The sequence below is a fragment of the Python bivittatus genome, unplaced genomic scaffold (assembly GCF_059951505.1).
Source record: "Python bivittatus isolate LINGU-HERP-01145 unplaced genomic scaffold, Pbiv_v1 ctg000220_np1212, whole genome shotgun sequence".
NCBI classification, from domain to species: domain Eukaryota; kingdom Metazoa; phylum Chordata; class Lepidosauria; order Squamata; family Pythonidae; genus Python; species Python bivittatus.
The window spans coordinates 5439290-5460595 of NW_028277048.1; the positions used below are offsets into that span (position 1 = coordinate 5439290).

The 21306-nt window shown below is 38.6% G+C and overlaps 1 protein-coding gene across 1 annotated transcript; it reads left to right on the forward strand.

Annotated features, from left to right (window-relative positions):
- Positions 1 to 4: 4 nt before the first annotated feature.
- ZGLP1 (zinc finger GATA like protein 1) lies at positions 5 to 21062 on the forward strand. The gene is made up of 6 exons (XM_088137706.1): positions 5 to 5097; positions 7226 to 7798; positions 10122 to 10213; positions 12313 to 12406; positions 12829 to 12960; positions 15422 to 21062. Exons 1-6 carry the CDS (start codon positions 4943 to 4945, stop codon positions 15450 to 15452), a joined length of 1077 nt encoding a protein of 358 aa, XP_087993832.1. The 5' UTR covers positions 5 to 4942; the 3' UTR covers positions 15453 to 21062.
- Positions 21063 to 21306: the final 244 nt, after the last annotated feature.

The window sequence follows — 21306 nt, forward strand, 5'->3', positions numbered from 1 at the left end:
TACTTTTAAGTGGTTGCCTTTTTTTTCCTGGAATTGCACAGCCACTTAGAAGTGTTATAGACAAGAGTTCTAAAGCAGATTTTTGGAGGCTTTTCCAATACCTAAGTTCAAAAGTGTCATTGTTATTTCTATCCTGCTTCTTCAAAGTCCAACTTTCACTTCCATAGAATGTCACAAGGAATACCTTTTCCTGCACTATTCAGAACTTTGTAGGTATAGACATAGCATGGCATCTGAATATCTTTTCCAAAGCCTTCACGGCTGTTCTGCAAAATGTTAATCTGCAGCTTGTTCCTTTACTGTTGATGGTTGATCCTAAAAGGTAGAAGTTATTTACCACTTCACTATGGCTGGCTGTTGTACCTGTTGCCATTAGTTTGTTGTTCTTTATATTTAATTTTAGTACCATTAATTGACTGTGCTCCTTGACTTTTTTTATTAAGGCTTGTGGATCCTTTGCATTTTTGGCTATCAGAGTAGTGTCATCAGCAGAATTACAACAAACCTGGTGGGCATACAGCATGCTATTTTCCAGATTAATTTGTAGGGGGAAAAAAACATTTTCAGAAAAGAATCAGTTTTGTATGTAGATAATGTCTGTGTATTATTATTGTCTACATACTTTCAGTGCAAGGAAAATAGATACTCTTCCCACCAGATCTGGTACAGCATTGGTATAGATGATGGATCTGCTTTTGTTTATTTAACAAGTAGTTGGGAGAGGCTTAATCTACAATTCAGATGAGTTTTATGCTGTTAAATTGGTTTGAGCAACCTATGCTCCTCCAAAGGTTGACTACAACGCCTATAATCTTTGACCAGTGCCCGTGCTGATTGAGATTGATTGGAACTGAACATCACCCAGAGGACCACAAGTTTTCCAATCTTGCTATAGCCCTTTCGGGTACAGTGGGAATTTCTCTCAGCAAAACCATTTTTTTCATTCTGTGCAGCAGTCTTCGTAGATTATCATATTTAGGTTTCTCTTCCATTGCAGCAGCTAAAATGTTCATAAATATGTAGTAAAAGGCAAATATGTGTACAATATGAAAAGTATACAGTGATGCTTAAAAGTTTGTGAACCCTTTTGAATTTTCAATATTTCTGCATAAATATGACCTAAAATGTGATCTGTTCTAGATAAAGAGAACCTAATTAAACAAATGAGTCAAAACATTATACTTGTTCATTGATTTATTGAGGAAAATGATCCAAAGCTACATATTTGTCTGTGGCAAAAGTATGTGAACCTTTGCTTTCAGTAACTGGTGTGCCCCCCTTGGGCAGCAGTAACTGCAATTAACATTTCTGATAACTGATCAGTCCTGCACATCAGCTTGGAGGAATTTTAGCCCATTCCTCCTTTTAACTCAGGAATGTTGGTGGGCTTCCTTGCATAAATTGCCCCCTTCAGGTCCTTCCACAACATTTCTATAGGATTAAAGTCAGGATTTTGACTTGGCTATTCCAAAACATTAAATTTCTTCTGCTTTAATCATTCTTTGGTAGTATGACCCGTGGGTTTTCAGTCATTATCTTGCTGCATGACCCACTTTCTCTTGAGCTTCAGGTCACGGACAGATACCCTGACATGTTCCTGTAAAATTTGCTGCTACAGTTCAGAATTCCTAGTTCATTTGGTGATGGTAAGCTGCCTTGCTCCAGAGACAGCAAAGCAACCCCAGACCATGATACTGCCATCACGTTTCACAGCTGGAATAAAGTTCTTACGCTGGAATGCAGTGTTTGCCTTTCGCCAAAGAGAATGCTTTTCATTTGAGCTGTAATGTTATGCTTTGGTCTCATCCATCCACAGAACATTGTTCCAATAGCCTTCTGGCTTATCCACATGGTCTTTCACAAACTGTAGATGGGCAGCAATGTTCTTTTTGAAGAGTAGTGACTTTTCTCCTTGCAACTCTGCCATGTACACCACTGTTGTTCACTGTTCTCCTGATGGTGGTCTCATAAACACTGACATTCACTGATACAAGAGACATGTTTAGTTCCCCAGACATTATCCTGGGGTTGAGACTTCCCAGAGTATTATATACTTTGCTCTTGGTGTGATCTTGGCTGCTTGACCACTCCTGGGGAGGGTAACAATGGTGTTGAACTGCCTCCATTTGTACACAATCTACCTGACAGTGGACTGGTGGAGTCCAAGATCATTGGAAATTGTTTTGTAATCTTTCCAGAGTGGTAAGCATCAACAACTTGTTTTTTGGAGGTCTTCAGGAATCTCCTTTGAGCCATGACACACTTCCACATACCTGTGTGAAGATCAGACTTGATAGTGAATACCCAAAATTCTCTTCTTTAAATAAATTCTCTTCCCACACTCACACCTGATTATCACCCCATTGATTGAAATGCCTCGCTCTAATTTCCACTTCAAATGAACTGATAATCCACACACAAATATGTAGCTTTTGATAATTTTCCTCAATAAATCAATGAACAAGTATGTTTTTGACTCATTTGTTTAACTGGGTTCTCTTTAGCTGTAGGACCTGTGTGAAGAAATCATATTTTAGGACATATTTGTGTAGAAATAATTGAAAATACAAAAGGGTTCACAAACTTTTAAGCTCCACTGTAAATATGTGGTGTGTCCACAAGAACTCAAGCAAGAGGTAGAGAGAAATGTATTCATACCTGTGGTAATTTACGAATACATCTGTGGTTATTTGTTAGAACAATTATCTCATTCAGACCCGTGCTTTAAAATGTTGCACCAGTCAGATACCAGTTCTTGCTTTCACTCTCACTTCCCTTCCTGATGCCGCCTGAAACAGGTTGCTTCATCCTATTCCAAAACAGCAGACTCAGCCCCAAGTTTGAGAAACTTCAGTTTTTGACAAATGTGATTGACACCTGTAGATGTGGGACAGCCTTTTGTTTTTCACTAAAAAGGACATAATTCCAGCAATTTAAGATACTGAACAATACAGATGGATTAGTCCCAAATGAAGTTGTATCCATAAGCCCAAGAGGTCATCTATGAACATGATACCTAGAGTCAGTTGGCATCAAATAAATACAATAAGGAAACTGCTTCATGATAAGCAGATTTAATAACTCAGAAATTATAATTTATCTAAAAGTAATATTTTGATCAAAAGATACAGTTTGAGGAAACCAATGCTAGGAATAGTGCAAAGGAAGTCAAGTGTATCTATTTCCATTGGTGCTTATATGAGAATCCAGTTCTGTGAAAAAACTCACTGCCAAGTAAGATCTGAGACCACAAATACCAACCTTCCACCACCCCTTTAAAAAGAGAAGAATTTTGGGCAGGGAAGGGTATCTGAGGGTTTTTAAAAAAATCATTTATGTCCCCAATCTCAGGGAATTTTCAAAATTGATATACAACCCTTAGACTTGGAAGGGATTATGTTAGCTCAAAACCAGAAAAGTTTCCTTTAGGCTGACAAACTCTTATAAGTTTTTGCTCTTAAATAATCCTGCTGAAATGAGCAGCTTAAGCAGGGGGTGGGCATTGGCCAAATTCTGAAATGTGCTGTCCCAACACCTTTTCTGTAGCCCTCCTGCAGACTGTGCTGCTGAAATTTCACATTAAAAAAACAAAAACAAAATACACAGCAGTTTCTCCATTAAGCTTAATGCACCTATTTAATTTCTTAAAAACCCAAAGTAAAGCAAACAAACCAATCACCCCTATTAATGTACCTAGAGCCATTGTCACACCCCAAAGCTACAAAAAGCTTGCCCTGACCTAAAATAGCCTCCATATTTTGGGTGGACATCATAGATGTTGGTAGCCCATAGTCCAAGAGCTTAGAAAAGGGCAGCCTAAGTGGAGGACCGATGAAGCTCAGCCTGCACAGCCAGAACCACTGGAAGCTGGCATATTATCCTCTCAATAAGCTTAAAAAGCAGGTTCAGCTGAGAAGGATTTGGGTCTGAATGTGTGAATGTGGATCTGTACCTGAGTTCTTCATATCCAACCTCAGCAGAAAAGTGAAGTTACTTTCCAGTCAGATCGAATTCCTGCAACTCAGTGGGTGCATCCATATAATTTTCTTACAAGTCAGAAATTGTTTGCCACTGCCAACTTCTAAGACCCTTTCTTCTCCTTGCAGTCTAGCCTACAGTCCTGGGTCTTCCATCCACATGCTAACCTTTTGAGTTAACAGTTTGGGGCTTTGTTCTCAGGTGAGATTAGCCAGGTGTTACCACTTGCTGTAGACATACTTAGAAGGAAGTAGATTGCTTCCAAATGTGACCCCAGTTCCTTATTTTAAAAACTAAGCAAATGCATACTACATCCGATAATTTTTAATCAGATATATTTCAAGCAAAGAGTATCTTGCTCAGAACTTTTAGGTGGCTGAATGTACATTGGTTCAAACCCACTTAGTTGAACAATGTTTTCAGTAGTAACCAATTGGATGGCTCTTGAAAGCTGAGCAACCAAAGTTCAGCTAAAGCACACAGCTAAAAGCTAAAGCAAAGCACGCAGTGATATCTCCTCCATCTTTTAACATGGAGGCTCCACTTAACTAACTCAATGAAGCCGCTTACCCTAATTTCTCAAATTCATTTTCCTCCTCTGTAAAAAAAAAAAAAAAAGTCATGACAGACTCTAGGAAAGACACCCAGCATCTTACTTTACAGAAGATGCCCTCACTTCGGTACGGTAAGGGAACCTGCTTTTGGTCCGTTCTCCGTTTCGGGGATATCCTTGACCTCGTGCACATTTTTGCTCCGCTCCAATCTCTACCTTCTCCTCTTCGGATCGACATCGCCTAAAGCTGGTTGGCGGGTTGGGACAGAGGAGGGGAGAGTCGAATCCCCTTTTATAGGTGCCGGCCCTGCGCTCCCAGGTGTGCCCAATTTAGCACCTTCGTTGTAAGGTTGAATCTTGCGCCGTTGAAGGTGGTGATCGGCGTCAGTTTTTCCCTCCGGACTGCCGGTCATGGAGGGGGAGCTTTTCTTGGAAGGGCAACCCCCAGATTTTTCTGTCCTGCAGGAGCTGCTCTGCCCACCTTGCCTGGAATCCGAGCCTATCAGCAGCCCGCCCTCCACCTCAGGGGGCATCGGGTCAGAAACAGCCGCCGGTAGAGAATTCAGGTTAGCTGCTCTGACTGACATCTATAATCTGCTCCTGGGAAGGAGAGGCTCCAGATCAGTTCGCAGCCGAAGAAGATCCGGAAAAGCTTCTGGGTGATTGCGCCCACTCAGCTGGGGGATCCGAATTAGCGTTTTGGACCTCTCAGAATCAAACGGGGGCTTAATCCCGCGGACGATAAGTTTAGGAGTAACCCTCACTAAACGCAGTGGGACTTGCTTCTGAGTAAATCTGCAAAGGACCTGGGCTACCGGCTCATTTGTTTTAATTCTATGTAATCTTATTGGGATTTATTTCCGAGCAAGGTGTGGTTTAGGATGGGTCTTTAGAGCGAAACCCTTTCCCCGTTTACTCGGAAATAACCGCGGCGTGTGTAGAGGGGGGCTGCATCTTCCCCGCACGCTCTAGCCAGATTAGCCTTTGGGTGGTGAGCGGCGCGAGCCCAAGCAGGGTTGGTTACTATTGGTCAAGAAGTTGCAAGCGGGAACCCCGCGCGGGGGCTTGCACATGTGGGCAGCTGAGGGGGCGGGAAACTTTATACGGGCGCCTTGTGGGTTTTCCTTGAGGGGCGGTGAGCCCAGGAGGAGGGTGCCTCTTGTTTAGCCAGCCTGGAGTAACTTGTCCGGATATGGGAAAGAGCAGCCTCCAGAGCAGGAGGAGGAATTAGTGAGCAAGACTGTTGGGGAAAGCGGGGGGGCTGGAACTCACCTCAGTCTCGCGTGGAGGGGAAAGGGGATGTATCAATGATTGGTGCCTCCCTTGAGATGGCAGACGGGCGTCTCTTTCAGGGAAGTGCCTCCTTGGGCCGTTCCCACGAAGTCCTGCACTGTATTAGACTGGGGAGCTGAGGGAACCTAAGGAGTCGTGTTCAAAGGATGGGATATTCGAAGCAGGGCGATCCCCGGTCCCGTAGGTCGATTTTCAAAGCTACAGGTGATGAGCTCGCACGGCAGAAGCGAGCCAGGAGGTGCGCCACCCACCGGGGCTCTGATTTGCTTCAGGCAAAGAACGCGTTGATAACTTGGCTCCAAATTCCAAACTCTTCATTTCAAAAACTCCCTCTGCTAAGGGTAGATCTCTTAGATTAAGGTTAGAATAATCATGCTGAAGTTATGGGGGGGAGGGGAATATACAAAGCCTTATGGATTATGGAAGGATACATGGAAAAAGGGTAATGAATTATGTAAGAAAGTGAAGCTTTATTTATTTAGGGAAGTTTCCAACAGGATGGTCTCTGTAATAATTCATTGTGCAAGCAACAGTTCTGTGGTATCCTGAAGATTTAGGACACAAACTTTTGTGGACTACAGTCCTATAATCAATCTGTCAGTTTGTGAGACTTATTGCCAAACGTATTCATTAACAAGCCATGGTCGCTAAAATGCCTATAGATGTTTGAGGAGATGAGTCCCAGTTATTACTGAACTTCTTTTCTTTTGAAACCCATTTGAGCAGTACATTTACTTGGAAATAAGTCATATGGTTCATAAAATTTTAGAGCACCTATATTTATATCTAGTCAGCTCACTGACATTAAATTGTGTTACAGCAATTGTTGATCACTTGTTTCAATATTTTCTCTAGATGCTACAACAGATTTATAGGGCCTTTAGTTGTGTATACCGGCTAAAGCATAAATAATAAAATAGATAACTGTTCATGATAAAGTCACAGATAATTTTTCAGTATAAAAAGTCTGAATGTTTTCATATGTGTTGAACCCTTGGTTAGGATTTTTTTTTAAAAAGTTCTTTTAATAAATTAGAAAAATATTTTTAATTAAATTTGGATGGGTGCCAGGAGAACCTCTCATACAGAAATTATACTAGCACATAGTAGAGATAGAGAATGATTACAGAACTATTTGGGGCTGGAAGTCCTCTAAAAAGCAGCCCAAGATAACCTCCTTATGGGGACATTATTAAAAACAGTTTTTAGAAGAGCCATTTGTAAATTTTAAAAATAGTATGGAAATGTTAGTATTTCTTATGTGGGGGCAGCCCTTAGTTGGTGCACGTGGAAGAAGGAGAGTTTGGTGTAAGTGCCCCACCCTTTTATAAGCACACGTGACAATCTCCTCCTTCACCTTGGCTCACTCAGTGCTTTTTGCTTATTCCCTCTCACCTGCAGGTTTGAGCCTTTCAGTGACATGGCTTGTTGCCTTCAGATGCCGGACAGCAAAGCCCTCAGCTTCCTGCAGGAGAGTGCGCAGCTGCTGTCCCAGGCAAAGCCAATCAGCAGTAACCCAGGAAAGCCTCTGTGGCAGCTGGGTCGGGCCATGCATTCGGTCCACGGTGTCTGTGCGCCCCAGTGCAACTGTTTCCCCTCCCCCCTAGTGTCTTTTGCTCCCGCGGATGCTCTGAGCCTCATCAGCCTCCATTGCTCCAGCCTTGAGTCGGAACCTCTAGATCAGGTCAAGCCCCCAGAAGCTGGGGAGGTTGCTCATGAGAGGTCTCCCATTACTCACGCTAAAGACCATGGTAGCCACCTGCTGTGGACAGCGTGTGTGGAAGAGCCCAGACTGGCACAACTCTCTGAGTCACAGAGAGGTAGGAGGAGAGTCTTCCGCAAGCAGCCTAGACCCAGGAGGAGCTATGATGCTCTGGACCCAAATTTCCAAGGGGTGACACTCCACATGAAACTCTGTCTGTGTCAAAGCAGCTCAGAGGGCTGTCGCCTTCTCATTAACCCCCAATTCAGCAGGTACAGTTGCTGCAGGACACATCAGTGAACCTGTGGCTCCAAATTCCCAGATATGCTAAAAAAGCTGCTCTGTAAGACTAAAGAATAATTTTCCATTTAATAATTTAATAATAATTTTCTTAATTAACTTGTCTAATATGCATACTGTGTCCCACAAGTAATGATTGGAAAAAATGTCAAAGACTCCACAAAGATTTAAACATTCTCCCCTGTGTAGTGCCCCAATTCCTAGAAGCTGCATTTTGCCTTAAAAGAGAGATACCTATCAAGCTTTCCCATCATTTTGGGTTAGTCAAACTTTGAAAGAACACTCAGATATTGAAAGCAGTTGAGTTTGGGAGCCCACCCCAGTGTCTGTAGACCCTAAAGAACCAGTTGCTATCTCACCATGTTCCCAAGCCCACCTTGCAAAGCCTCCAGCATCATTTTTACTTTCAAAAATGACGCATGGATCTCATAACTTTTCTTGGAAAATAAAAATGATAGGTGGCTGTACCTTCTTGCCTAACAAAAGGACCAAGGTAAGCCACAACAGCAGTATCAAAAATTGTGCAAGAACTGGGGAGGCTAGAGGGGTTGGGTGGAAGTATTTTGGTAAATAGATGTTTTGGAAGGGCAATGTCTCCCTGGAGGCCATTTTATGAATGGACATTTGTTCTCACCTCCACCACCCCTTATAGCAGCCATTTTATGAGAGTCCATAACATGTTTTCAGAATTCCAAATGCCCCTGCTGTGCTCTCCACGGAAGAATAAGCCATTGAGCCTTGTTTTCCAGATGACAAGAGACAATGTCAGTTCCTAACATAGTAAGGCACCATGTTGATAAAGATTGCAACAGAGTTATAATTCTTGGCCAGTCTTCCTTCTGTTCCTTTCTGTTTTTGTTGAGTCAGTCTGGTCACCTATGGAGATAAGGTGTCGAGGAAGTGATAATCTGTAACTTCTTCCTGGAATTCCAGCTAGGCAAGTACTGACTGGTAGATACAAAGCAGTACTCTCAGAAGTTCAGTACTGTATTGCTGGGGAAAAACCAGTCTCAGAACTGCGGTTGTAAGTCACTTCCCAGCCACCCAAAGGCTGTGTTGTCTTCTAGTCACTCTTATCTCCGTGATAAGGGACTTCATGCCTTTCAGAAATTATGGATTAGATCACTCATAATTCCTGGCCATTGATCATTCTGGTTGGAACTGTAGTTCCTAATATATAAAGGTCACCAGAGTTGAACATTTTATTTTGGGAGTAAATTCTACAGAAAGGAGACCCCACTATACTATTTATTCTTCACATGACCTATTCTCCTCTTGCCTTGATCACTTTCCATACCGTTGCCATGCCAAACATGTGATAACCAGCAAAAAAAAAAAAAAAAAAAAAGAAGAAAAAGGAGGGGCACCTTTTTTATTATTTTCATTTTGTAACACACTGTGATTTAGATGAAGTAAAATAATCCTAAGGAAGGTAAGATATGAGGAACTGTATTTTCTACTTTGTTATCTGTTCTCTACCTGCCCCTTTTAAGCCTCAACTGTTTTTTAGGCTTAGCTGCAGAATTGTATTTATAAACTACGGTACCTATGAACTATTTGTTAGAGGTTTCTATATTTTCTTTATGATCAGCATGGCTATTACTGAGTTTATATTTCTATATTACACTTGTTGAGCTGTTCAGTCTTGACTCCTACTGATCCAGGAATAACTCCTATGAACCATAGAACTTTTTTCTGCGTAGACATATATAGGACAGATCTGTAAATGTGGGAGCTTACATTTAGAAGACACATTTTAACAGATATAAGATCCTTTTTGTATTTAGATGCATCTTGGATCAAGTCTGATTTGAGTAAGTTTCTTACTGCTTTGGTTGAAAATTAATTAAACTGTCTTGAACTTCATTGTACCAGGTATTGCTCACAAAGCTGCAGAGTTAATTCACATTTGGTAAACAATCTTTTAGTAAAAACTCTCCTATAAACAGTTTGTGATCAATTATGTTCTTTTGTTTGGCCTCTGCCATTAGGGTGGATAATTGTATAGTTAATGTGATCCTGCTGTCCTCAGGGAAAACAATAACAAGAACCAGCTTGGCCATAGAATGCTCTTGGGTGTCTAATTTATGCCTTTCCCTTCCTCTTCAATCTCTAAAATGAGACTCATGGCATATATATCAGAGATGCTGTAAAGAAATGTGAGAGAAGCATTAAAGATTGTTGGTTATATTCAGCTTTCAGTATAGGTCAGGGTACAAAGTGAAATCAAGTGACTTGGGAAATGGTTTTGTTTAAAAGCACACTTAAAATGCTAAACATCTAATCTCTGCTCAGTGGAAAACTTAGGAAAAGAAGCGGAGTCCCTTTAGCAGGAGAAGAGTGCAAAGCTGGCAGTTCAGAAGAGGAAGGATTCCTCTCTACTCACAGTACGTTAATTCTTTTGTCAGTAAACACTTGTAATACTAACTAGTAATGTTTAAAGTGTCAATGACAAAAACATGCTGCGATTTATCTTTTTTTTCAGGAAAAGATTGGGTCTTATAATCTAGTATGAATATTGCAATCTAGTAAGAACATTAGAACCCAAAGGCAGAGCTATTAAACAGTTGATTAAGCAATTAACTGCTTTGGTTTGGCTCCAACCAATGCTACTGTTATCCTGATGTCACAATTTGTCATCATGTATTCCTTGCTTTATAAGCCAAGCTGCAGTATTGTTCTGGCAGAGCATAGTTGGGAGATCAGTTTGTTACATCATCGATAGATACTAATGTATGTTTGCACAAGAATGTACTAACCTTGAGGCACAACATTAGTTGGAAAGGGAGCATTAGTTGGAAATGGGAGACTCATTTTCATGGTGTTCTGAAGTCAAATATACTAATAAGTTGACAACCTGGAGTTATTTTAACATATAATAAACAGCCTCTAATAATTATCGTAGTTTGATAGGCAACACAGTATGGGAGGGAATCACTTTCCACTTGTCAAAGAGATTTTTCCCCTAGTAACTACTATACACTATTTTTAAGGCTAGTATGTTTTAATAATTAATTAATTAAACGAATTCCATCCCTATTTAAAACTCAGCAGCTTAGAAGCATCTCATGTGATGAATAAGATTCATTGGTATTTACAGTCATTTGTTTTAAATATCTTAAACTGTATGAACTGTATTTTCTTTGTTTTAAATATATACTGTGTTTTTGGCTAAATTTTTGTTAGCCACTTTGAGGTTTTAAATAAAAATTGGGGAGAAGTATTTTAAAATAATCAAACATTAAATGAAACATTGTATAAGGTATTTTAAATAATCACACACCAAGGCAAAAAGTACATCTCTAAATATTGAGGAACCCTTCCTGGGGTTGTAACTGGCAGGCTTTAAATAAGGCCATCTCCTCTAAAGATTTCATGGAGTTGCTGTTCAAAATACTAATAAGATGTGGTTACTCTACAGGGATCCCCAAGAGTCACTTGTAGCAATTTCTAGTATAATCCAAACATAATTTGGGTAATATGGCTCCATCACTAGTGATGGTTGGATGACTGTAGAAGATACTATGAGCACAGGTGTATTGGACAGGCAAGACTGGCAAGTGATGAAATATACACCATGCAGACCTCAGTGTTTCATAACTGCCTCCTGATGTCGCAGCACAAGTATGTAAGTTACGAGGTTTGTGTTGTAATATCACAACTCATGCTTCATCATTTTCGTGACATCATGGTCTATACTGGATTCCTATGGCTATAAGTCACTAGTAAGCATCCCCCAAATTAATGTTAGAAAAAATCCTAACAGTAACAGTAGTTCAACAGTAAATCCAGTTATACAGAGAGCTGGTGGGATCTGTTCAAGGAAGGATAGACAGTCATCTGTCTGGGATACTTTAATTTGGATTTCTGCACTGACTGGAGGTGGGGGTGGGGTTGACTCAATGACCTAAATGGCCCCTTCCAACTCAATCGTGATTCTGTGCTATAGTCTGAATCATCATTTCTTTCTGATTATAAGCCAGCTGTACAGAAGGATTGGCAGATAGCACTTAAGTGCTAAATTGCAATTTTAAATTATACTTTATAGTGCAGTCAAGTAGTTTAAACTATGAGTTGAGAACTCTCCATTTAAGAATTGTCCTAGCAAAAAAATCACTACTGTAAGTGATTTGGTTCCCAGTTATGATTATCACCAGACTATTTGTAGGATTATTGAAATAAGATAGGGAGACAATTTGAAAATTATAGATACTAAGTATTGTATAAATGACGTACATTAACCTATTAAAGGCCATTCATTCTGAATTTTCTTTACAAAGTCTTCAATGATGAGCACGTATGACATATTTCATGTCAACAGGATTTTTCCCAAAAATTCAGAGCAGCCAAAAAACCAAAACAAAAGCTAAACACCATATATCTAGTCCTGAAACTGTCCAAGTTAGAAGAAAATTACAAGACATGCTTTCAGCAAATTTTAATTGCTCAGATATATTACTTGACCTAATTGCTCTTTGATTTCAAGGGAATAAGCGTTGTGCTTCTTGCAAGACTAGGAAAACACCACTGTGGAGAGATGCTGAAGATGGGACCCCTCTCTGTAATGCTTGCGGCATTAGGTATCTAGCATCCTATGCTATTATAGTTCAATAATGATATTTGATAAGGTCTAGGAGTTGCTACAGAACTGGCTAAACACAGAACTGCTTCTGATTTATATACTAAAGGTACAATAACGCATAGAAAGGAGAAAGGTGATTTGAACTATGACTAAGATGCTGCCCTTGAAATAAGTTGGAAAACAGTTCCAATAATCCCTAATACTATTGGCCCTATTGTCCACAGGAAATATTTTTCTTATATCCCACAAATATTTCATGCACCCCCAAGACAAGACATTTTCATTTCATTTCATGCAAATGAGAAGATACAGCAACATGGGAAGAAGGTTGGTATAGCTTACAAAATTCAGCTTAGTCAGTGAACGGAGATATGGAATGACCAGTGACATGGTCATCTTATTAAACTTCTTTCTCCTCAGGTACAAAAAGTACAGAATTAGATGTTTTCACTGCTGGAGTATTCCAAAGCACGGTGGGAAACCTTACTCACATTGTTCCAACTGTGGAGGAAAGTTGGGTGTAGTAGCTGTCCAGCAGAAACCTGGAAAAAGGTAAAAGGGGCAAGGGAGAAGGAAAGGTTTGGTTGCTCAGAATAGGTCATGATTGTGCTGAACTGAACAGCCACTGCTCACCTGAGATTGTTTTGTGAAGCCACCCATAAGAAATGTAGGCTGTACTACAACATTTGATTTAGGTTCTGATTTGATTATTTGAAAAACAGACCAGTTCATCTGGATTAATTAACAGACCACTTGATAAGTAAGAACAGCTGTGCCTGTAGGTGAGTTCTAATGCCCAGATTACCAGTTTTCATTAAAAACCAACAAATGAGCAACAACACCCCATCTCTAGCCCTTCCAGGTGATGTAAAAAGCAAACCATGTGGTCACTATTCACTAAAATAAATATCTTTGTAATAAAGGTCTGTCCCTACTTTTCAGTGTCCCAACTAATTAATGAACAGTTTTAGCAATTGGAGAATGAAATTATCAGTTCCCTTTTTAAAATCTTTTCCATTGGGAAGGGATTAGTGACTCATTTAAAAAAAATCCAGGCTTTTGGCACAATTGAATTGTATTTGCGTACCAAAAGAAAAATCAACACCCCCAAAGATTAAGAACAGAAACAGGAGTTTGAAATATTTCTAATATGAGCATTTATTTTAAAAATTAGCAATTTTCGATATTCAAAAAGTTATCCTGCCAAAGAATACAGATAAATTATATCATAGATTTGCCTAAAGATAAATCCATTTTAGATTATAGTGTGTGTGTGTGCATTATGCTAACTCTCCAGAGTAATCCAGTATTGTTTTCACATGAGGATAAATAAGAAGAAAGATGTATGAGCCCCCTGCAGTCCAATGTTGCAAATATTTTTAAAGGAAAATGAAGTGAGAGATGGGATAAAAGTTGATTTCCACAGCAATACAATGTATTAAGAGCTGGAGGTAACTTTAACATATGAATACAGAATGTTATACCCAGCTGCATATTTTCCTTTCTGTTTTTTTCCCTGGATAAAGTTGCTTCTTGTCTTTCATCTTTTATCTGGGCTGAGAGAGAATGGTATGTGCTTGTTCAGAAATCAATCTTTTAAAAAAAAATCTATTGAAAGCTTTAGTGAAGATAAAGTTGCTTAAGTGTTACTTAGGGCTTAGCTAGACAAAGTGACATTACATAGCTGAAGAAAGCCACATATATTTTTTATCCACAATAGTGCCCAAAATATGTAGCAGTTCCTTAGCCACCTTTTGATGAATCCAGAACAGCTGTCTCATTTGGATTATGCATCACTTTGTTTTTCTTCATTCACCCCATAACTGATAGCAGACCCTGCTTATGAGTTGAGAATTTACATTCATTTACATTACATCCTTGAGGATTTTAATTACAGGTGGAAATATATTACTTGGATCCCAGGTTTGTGTACTGCAAAGGAAAGGAGGTCAGTTTCTCAAGGTTAGCCCTATCTATTTGGATGGGTGCTCAGTCACCAGAACTCTCAGGAATCATAGACCTACTTTCTGATATTGTCAGCCTTCTTTAAGAATGAATGAATGAATGAATGAATGAATGAATGAATGAATGAATGAATGAATGAATGAATCCCTAGACTCAGAATCTCCAGTTTGAGGAACAAGCATGTGAGTTCATGCACAGACAACATTTGTACTGGGACCACCAGTGTGAAAGTACACAAGTACAACATTTGTACTTGTGACCACCACAAGTTCCAAAATGTGGCTGATCAGTAGTGTGAAAGTAAAGTGAATTCCAAACTCTGATGAAGTATATCCCTATGTCTCAGCTCACTGTCAAGGTCATTCCTCACAGACCCCTCTGTAACTCTCAGTCTAGAGACTCCTCCCAATATTTTCAAGATGAAAGTTAGAACAATAGCTTGGTATTAAATTCTCTGCTTTATAGAAACACCATGTTATATATTCATAGACAACTGCTTTCTTCCCTGGTGGTCCCAGTACAAATGTTGTCTGTGCACGAACTCACATATACAGAGAACATGAGAAAGCCAGTGGCTGTAGTAATTAAAGGGCTGAAGTGGTACTGGAGACACTCAGGTTCAAGTCCACTTTTGACCATGGAAGCTCACTGGGTGACTCTATGTCAGTCACTGTCTCTCACCCCAACCTACCTCACAGGGCTGTTGCATAGAAAAATGGGAGGAGGGAATGCTATTTGGGATGTAAATCAAACAAATAAATGAACCAGAAAACACCCTTGAAGTACTTGGGCAGAACCTTCTGAAGGATGCTGCTGCTTTAATGCTGCAGAAAGGAGTGCTTTGCTTGACCGATTATGCTTCTTGAAGTGATATTTTTAGGTGATTTCCACAACCCTAGCCTAAATAATATTAATAGTATTAATAGATTATTCATAGCTTAAATAGTATTAATAGATTATTTTAATTGTACTCTGAAGAATGAACATAAAATTGAGAATGTAGTATCATATTACAAATTTAAGGGATTCCTTTCCTTCTGTTTTGTAGATGTGGCAATTTTGTAAAATTTTGCAATTAGCTGGAGAGGAAAAGTTCTTTGAGGAATTTGAGCTACTTGCCTGAGACCCTTGGATGGATACCTAGGTGGATGATTATTAGATATACTAACCACATTTCCATTGACATAGACTTTTATTTTGTTGTCGTATTTTGTTTCTTCCTGGATATTACTCTGATATGAAACTGCAGATATGCCATATGTTGAATATTTAGTTTAAATGAATATGGAAGAAGGTAGAAAAGAAGCATGAAATGTTTATGAAAAAGAGGTGTTTCACTTGAAATTTCAGTCATCTACACAACTGAGGACAAAATGCTGAAATAGTTTCAAACAGTTATCCTTCCTAATCACATGGAAATTCCTTTAGGGTACTTTGGGTTTAATATTTCTGTTGCTATCACCACCCACTTATAGCATTTGGGGTTAAAGCTATATTAATTGCAGTGCTATTTAATACTTTCTAGAGAAGAATTATAAAGTGCAAAGCAGCATTTTCACAAGTTGTAGTGTTTGGGACAAGTAGGAGAGGGATATTATTTAAAACATGTAATACTAGTCTGCCATCTTAAAAGTAGGGCTTTTAAGAGATCCAGATTTTTAAAAAGAAATAATCCCATGTGATTAAGCACTTTTCTCCTGATAATATTTGTTAATTTCACAAAAAATAATTAGTATAAATATACAAGGTGTATGCTATGAAATATTTATATATTTCTAGTAAACTGTCATGCATTATTCAATATGCAGCAACATGATAGTTTCTGAATAATATTGATGCATTCACCAGTATATGATATGTTTCAAAAGGTATGTCGCTCTCCAGGACGAATTGTGTTATGTGATAGTGTCCAGGCTTCGTTTTGAAGTATATTTGTTTTTGTAAATAGCGTTTATATTAGAAGTATGAAATTCCTATATTCTCTTGTCACAGCAGTACTAAAATGAAAAGAAACAGCTCTGTATCATGAACTAATCAAACCAAATACCTTGATTTTTCTGTAATTTACTAAAATTCTTTAATTTACTAAAATTCAAAATTTTGTTGAAAGTGAGATTCTTAATGGTTATTTCATAACTAAATAGCTGCCAAGCATCTGCAATAAATACTGTTTATTGTTATGTACTACAGAACACTGTCTGATTAATTCTTGCAAAGACTTGGAAGGGGAAGGGGGAATACTACTATGCCTTATACTAATGTCATTGCTATGCTCTTAAAAGATTCAGAGTCAGATCCTAGAACAAAATATGTAGACAGACAGTAGATATATTATTTACATTTAGAAACAGTTAAATAAATGGGTCATTAGTTACTGAGATAGTTCTCATTTAAATTTTGTAGAATGTAAAGCTAGCCAATTAATTTATCCTTCAAATCACACCAAATAAACTAAATTGTTTAATTTTGACTCTAGCTTCTTCTGTATCATCCCGGATCAGTAGTTCCTTTTCAAATTACAAATGATTTCCAGTTACTAAGGATAAGTGTGATTGAAAGCATGCTTGCTATGTTATGTCTGAAAATGCTCATGACAAAACTTAAGAATGGTAACTCTTACACCTAAATGTACCTTGACAGAGTGCCAATCAAAAAACAAGCCAAGGGTGAATTATGAAGGACGTTCCCTAATTAATTTCCCAGTTCTCATCAGGTCCTGTTTCAAAACTGAATAAACTTCCATATCCAATCTCTATTAATGTGTTGTGGAATTTTTGCCAAAGACAGGAACACAACACTGAGGAGAAGAACCATGTTTATTGCAATGATCATTGGGTGCCTGCTTTCCAATAAAGAGGGACCCTGAACAAGAGAAAAGCATACAATTTATACACTTTTGAGGTTGAGAGGCAGGAAATCTGAGGGATCTGATTTGAGGATAGGTTTGGATAGGTGTTAAATGGGAGATAAATGGTTTTTCTATTGTGAGATAAGAACCATGGCAAATCCTTAAGCAGACGGGTTATGGCCCTCCCATTGTTTCAGTATGATAGTGTTAAGAGGGCTATTTTTGGCAGTGGAACATGGTCACTCTTGGGTCATGCAATAGCTTGGAGCTGATCCTGTTTTGCATGAGCAAAGAATGGCAGAAGGAAGTGAAGAAAAGAGATTGCAGGAGCGGGGGGCAGAAAGAGAGGCAAGGGGAGGAGTAAAGAGTTTGCTGCAGGAGAGGCAAGGGGGAGGGGAGAGAGTTTCCAGCTTTATTATTTTTCCATCACAAATGATTACTTTCATACATTAATTTTAAAATAATTTAAAGTTGTCCTCTGCTCTCTCAAGGATGGAGGGGCAGGGAATGGTGGGGGAATAGAACTCTGCCTGTGCAACTTTCTGGACATGAGAGACAGACAGACAGAAAGGTGACCATTGACTTGTCCATAGACCATGCTTGGATTTCTCTCTCTTTCTGCCTAGCCAGACAGGTCCTTCTCATGTTCTCCTTTGCAAAGTAGGAAAAAAGTTCTGTGCATGATTCTCTCCTGTTCGAAATGTCAAACTTTGCAAAAAAGGATAGCTAGTAGAATGTTTATTAAAGATGAGAAAATAGAGAAATTTTAAGACATGGAAAGCTGATAGAAAGGTAGTAGTCTAGGAGAATGTTAGGAGTTCATTTTGGAGTGGAGACTAGCATGCAGTTCCAATGAAACACAGATTGGTTTATTTGGTACTGGAGGTGATAGATAAACCTCAAGTAGGCAGGGATACACGCCCTTAATATACAGTAGATTTATGCAAACTATAATGCACATTTAATCAGTACAGCAAAAATATTGACTGGTTTATGGCAGGTGTGCATTAATAATGTCAGGATGATAAGCTAATGGGGTAAATACAATGGCCTTTTGAGAAGAACAAAGGGGTCTGAGAATGTATCTGTTGAGATGTTGCTTTTCCCTAGATGTTATCAAACGCCCTTGTTTCCCAGTGCTGCTTCTATCTGAGTTAGCATTCCTTTGTGTCTAAGTGTTTTATGGCTGAGCTGATAGTTTATTTTCTCCTGGAAAAAATCATTTGGGTAATTTACATGTCTGTTCTAACACCATGTTTTACTCTTCATTTATATGTGATATTTTAGTCCCCAAATGCTGTCTCTATGATCCAATCTATTAGTGCCTCAGTGTTGCCTTCTGTATCTCTTCCTCATCAGGATGATATTTATCTTAATCAGGGTGCATGCCTTAAAATATCACATTATACATTTTGGCACCCTTTTTTCTAAATCTATAGCTAATGCAAATTCTGATAATAATTTAATTTCTCTTGATACTTGGGCCAGGCATTTCCAAGGTCTATTTACATCTTCTCAAGACAGTACCACTTATATTCAGCTATTAGATGATCTCCTTCCAGAGTGACTGCCACTTCTTCTGAAATTGTCCAAGTGAATTGTTGAACAAAAACATGATAAAGTTCCTGGCAAAGATTTAATTCCACCTGAATTTTTAAAGTTAAATCCAACCTGGTGGGGATCAGTATTAGCGCGTCTTTTCACTGCCATAAAAAAGTCTATATGTATAAGTATAGCCATAATAATGGCTTAATACCATTATACTTCCAAGATATAAAAAAGGAGATAGGTGTGACTCTGCCAATTATCACCCCATTAGTCTTATTTCAAGAGTTATAAACTTTATGGCATGTTTTATGTCATGAACTTTTAGATTAGCTGCATTCTGAGAATATCTAAGTGCCTGAGCAGGTTGGTTTCAGATCTGAATATTCAACAATGAGGATTTAACTTCCAGTGAGGCTGGAGAACTGACACCCGTGCTTTGCGGGGACATTGTGGCCAAAAGGCAGCTGGATGCGGGATCCTGGATGCCTGTAACTCTCTTTGGATGAAAGAGATGTTTTGAGATTACCCTCATGCATTCTGGACAGCTAGTTCTTTTTTGTGAGTCGGTAGCAGAAACTGCCGTTTTCGCAGCTGCTTGTGATCAGCTGGGAGCCGTGGGTTTCATCATGCTCTGAGCCGTTAATGTGGTCTTTTTAAGGACTTAAAGTTTGTCCAAACCTCATCTTTTTAATCACCTTGGTGTTTAGTATTTTTTTTCCTTACTGTTCTATTAAGATTGAAAAACCTTCAAAGCTGCAAGTTGGAGATTTCCTGGGTGAATTCTCTTCAGTTGGTTTAAAAAGAAAGATAATTATGTGTTTCCAGCTTTGTAAGGTCTTTATTTTTTGTAATATATAAGAAAAGGGGAATTATAGTGTTGTTTTTTGGGACATTTTTAAATGCTAAGGATTTAGATGAAATTTATATCATCTTACATCTAAAGAAAGACTTGGAAGTTAATTAAAAAGAACCTCTAGTGTGGGAAAGAATTTTATGTTTACATTTTGACCTGATAACAAAGCCTTGAAGGTTAATCACCAGAGAGCATCAGATGGCCACCTTAAAGGAAACATTTTATAAATTGGTTCAAGAAATCCTAGGGATATTTAACCCTATATTGGAACCAAAAGTTGCTACTGAAGAGAATAAAGTTTCTTGGAAAATAACTGAAATGGATTTTAAAGTGGACTTAAAAATTACAATCTATAAGAAAAAGATGGAAATATTGGATTTACAAACGGAATTGGAAGATCATTCGAAAATTAAAAATTAAAAAAAGATATAAAATATATCCCTATCTCCAGGCTAAGGATATATATATATAGAGAGATATAGATATATATATTGAATACAAATAAATATGTTTGATTTTTGTATTAGTTGTATCTGTTTTATATAATCTTCAATAAAAATTATTTAAAAAATGAATATTCAACAATGAAACAGAATATAATTCTGCACCATTTAGTAGAGAAACATTATAATCTTCCAAATGGAGCCCTCTATGACATTTTCATAGACCTAAAGGCAGCATTTGATTCTCTATCTTGAGAGAAACTCTGGAGAAAATTAGCAACCTTAACCATTAGCAACACCATTTCCTTAAATTGATTATACAGTTACACCAAAGGACTATCATACAGGTCGAGGGTAATAGCAATGGGGATCTAATGGAGCCTATTTCTACCTGTAAAGGGGTCAAGGAAGGATGGGTATGTGACCCTTGCTGTTCAACCTTTATATTAATGACATTGTTGAGGTTTTTGTCAACCCAGAGTTTCATCCTCCCTCTCTTGCTAGTTGCCCCATATGCAGATGATGCAGCCATTTTCTCTGTATCAAAAATTGGGCTACATAGGTATCTTAGAACATTATTGGCTTCTTGTGATATAGCATGCCTTGAGATAAATCATTCAAAACCAAAACTCCTCAAGAAAAGATTTCAACCCCTTGGCTAGATGATCAATAAATGGAAGGACTGTTGAGAAGGTGAAATGTTTCAAAGACTTAGGCATCTATTTCCAATCTTCTAACTGCTGGGGCAACCAAGTTAGGGTACTAGCAGTAATGGCTCAAAGAACATCTCTAGGAATTTCAGAATTTACAAACCATCATGGAAATAATTTTGTCCCGGCTGCCATGAAGCTATTCAAGGCTAAAGTTTTGGGTATATAGTTCTGTGGTATCCAGGTGGGTGCTTTAATAAGAGCTCAGTCTTTGACTTTATACCAACTAAGCTTCTAAAAAACAAGAACATGCACCCCTTACTCGACCTCTAATGCTATAATGCAATTAGAATTAGGCTGTACCTCTTTTGGGACCAAGACTGTGCCACTTAAGGTTTTGGGCAAAGTACAACCTCCTTGGTTCATCTTACCCTGAATGATAGATTGTATCCACCCTGTGAAGACAAATTAATAAAAATCTATCAGCTTTATTTACTTTAGGCCTCAATAAAACTTTAGCAGAACTCAAACAGAGGATCTGAGACTTAGATATTCAGTCAAGATAGAGCCAGAATCTCCCAGGTCTATTAG

Coding starts and splice junctions, on each gene's coding strand:
- ZGLP1 (XM_088137706.1), top strand. CDS start 4,943: ATGGAGGGGGAGCTTTTCTTGGAAGGGCAACCCCCAGATTTTTCTGTC. Junction 5,098..7,225: donor GCCGCCGGTAGAGAATTCAG/GTTAGCTGCTCT, acceptor TCTCACCTGCAG/GTTTGAGCCTTTCAGTGACA. Junction 12,407..12,828: donor TGTAATGCTTGCGGCATTAG/GTATCTAGCATC, acceptor CTTTCTCCTCAG/GTACAAAAAGTACAGAATTA.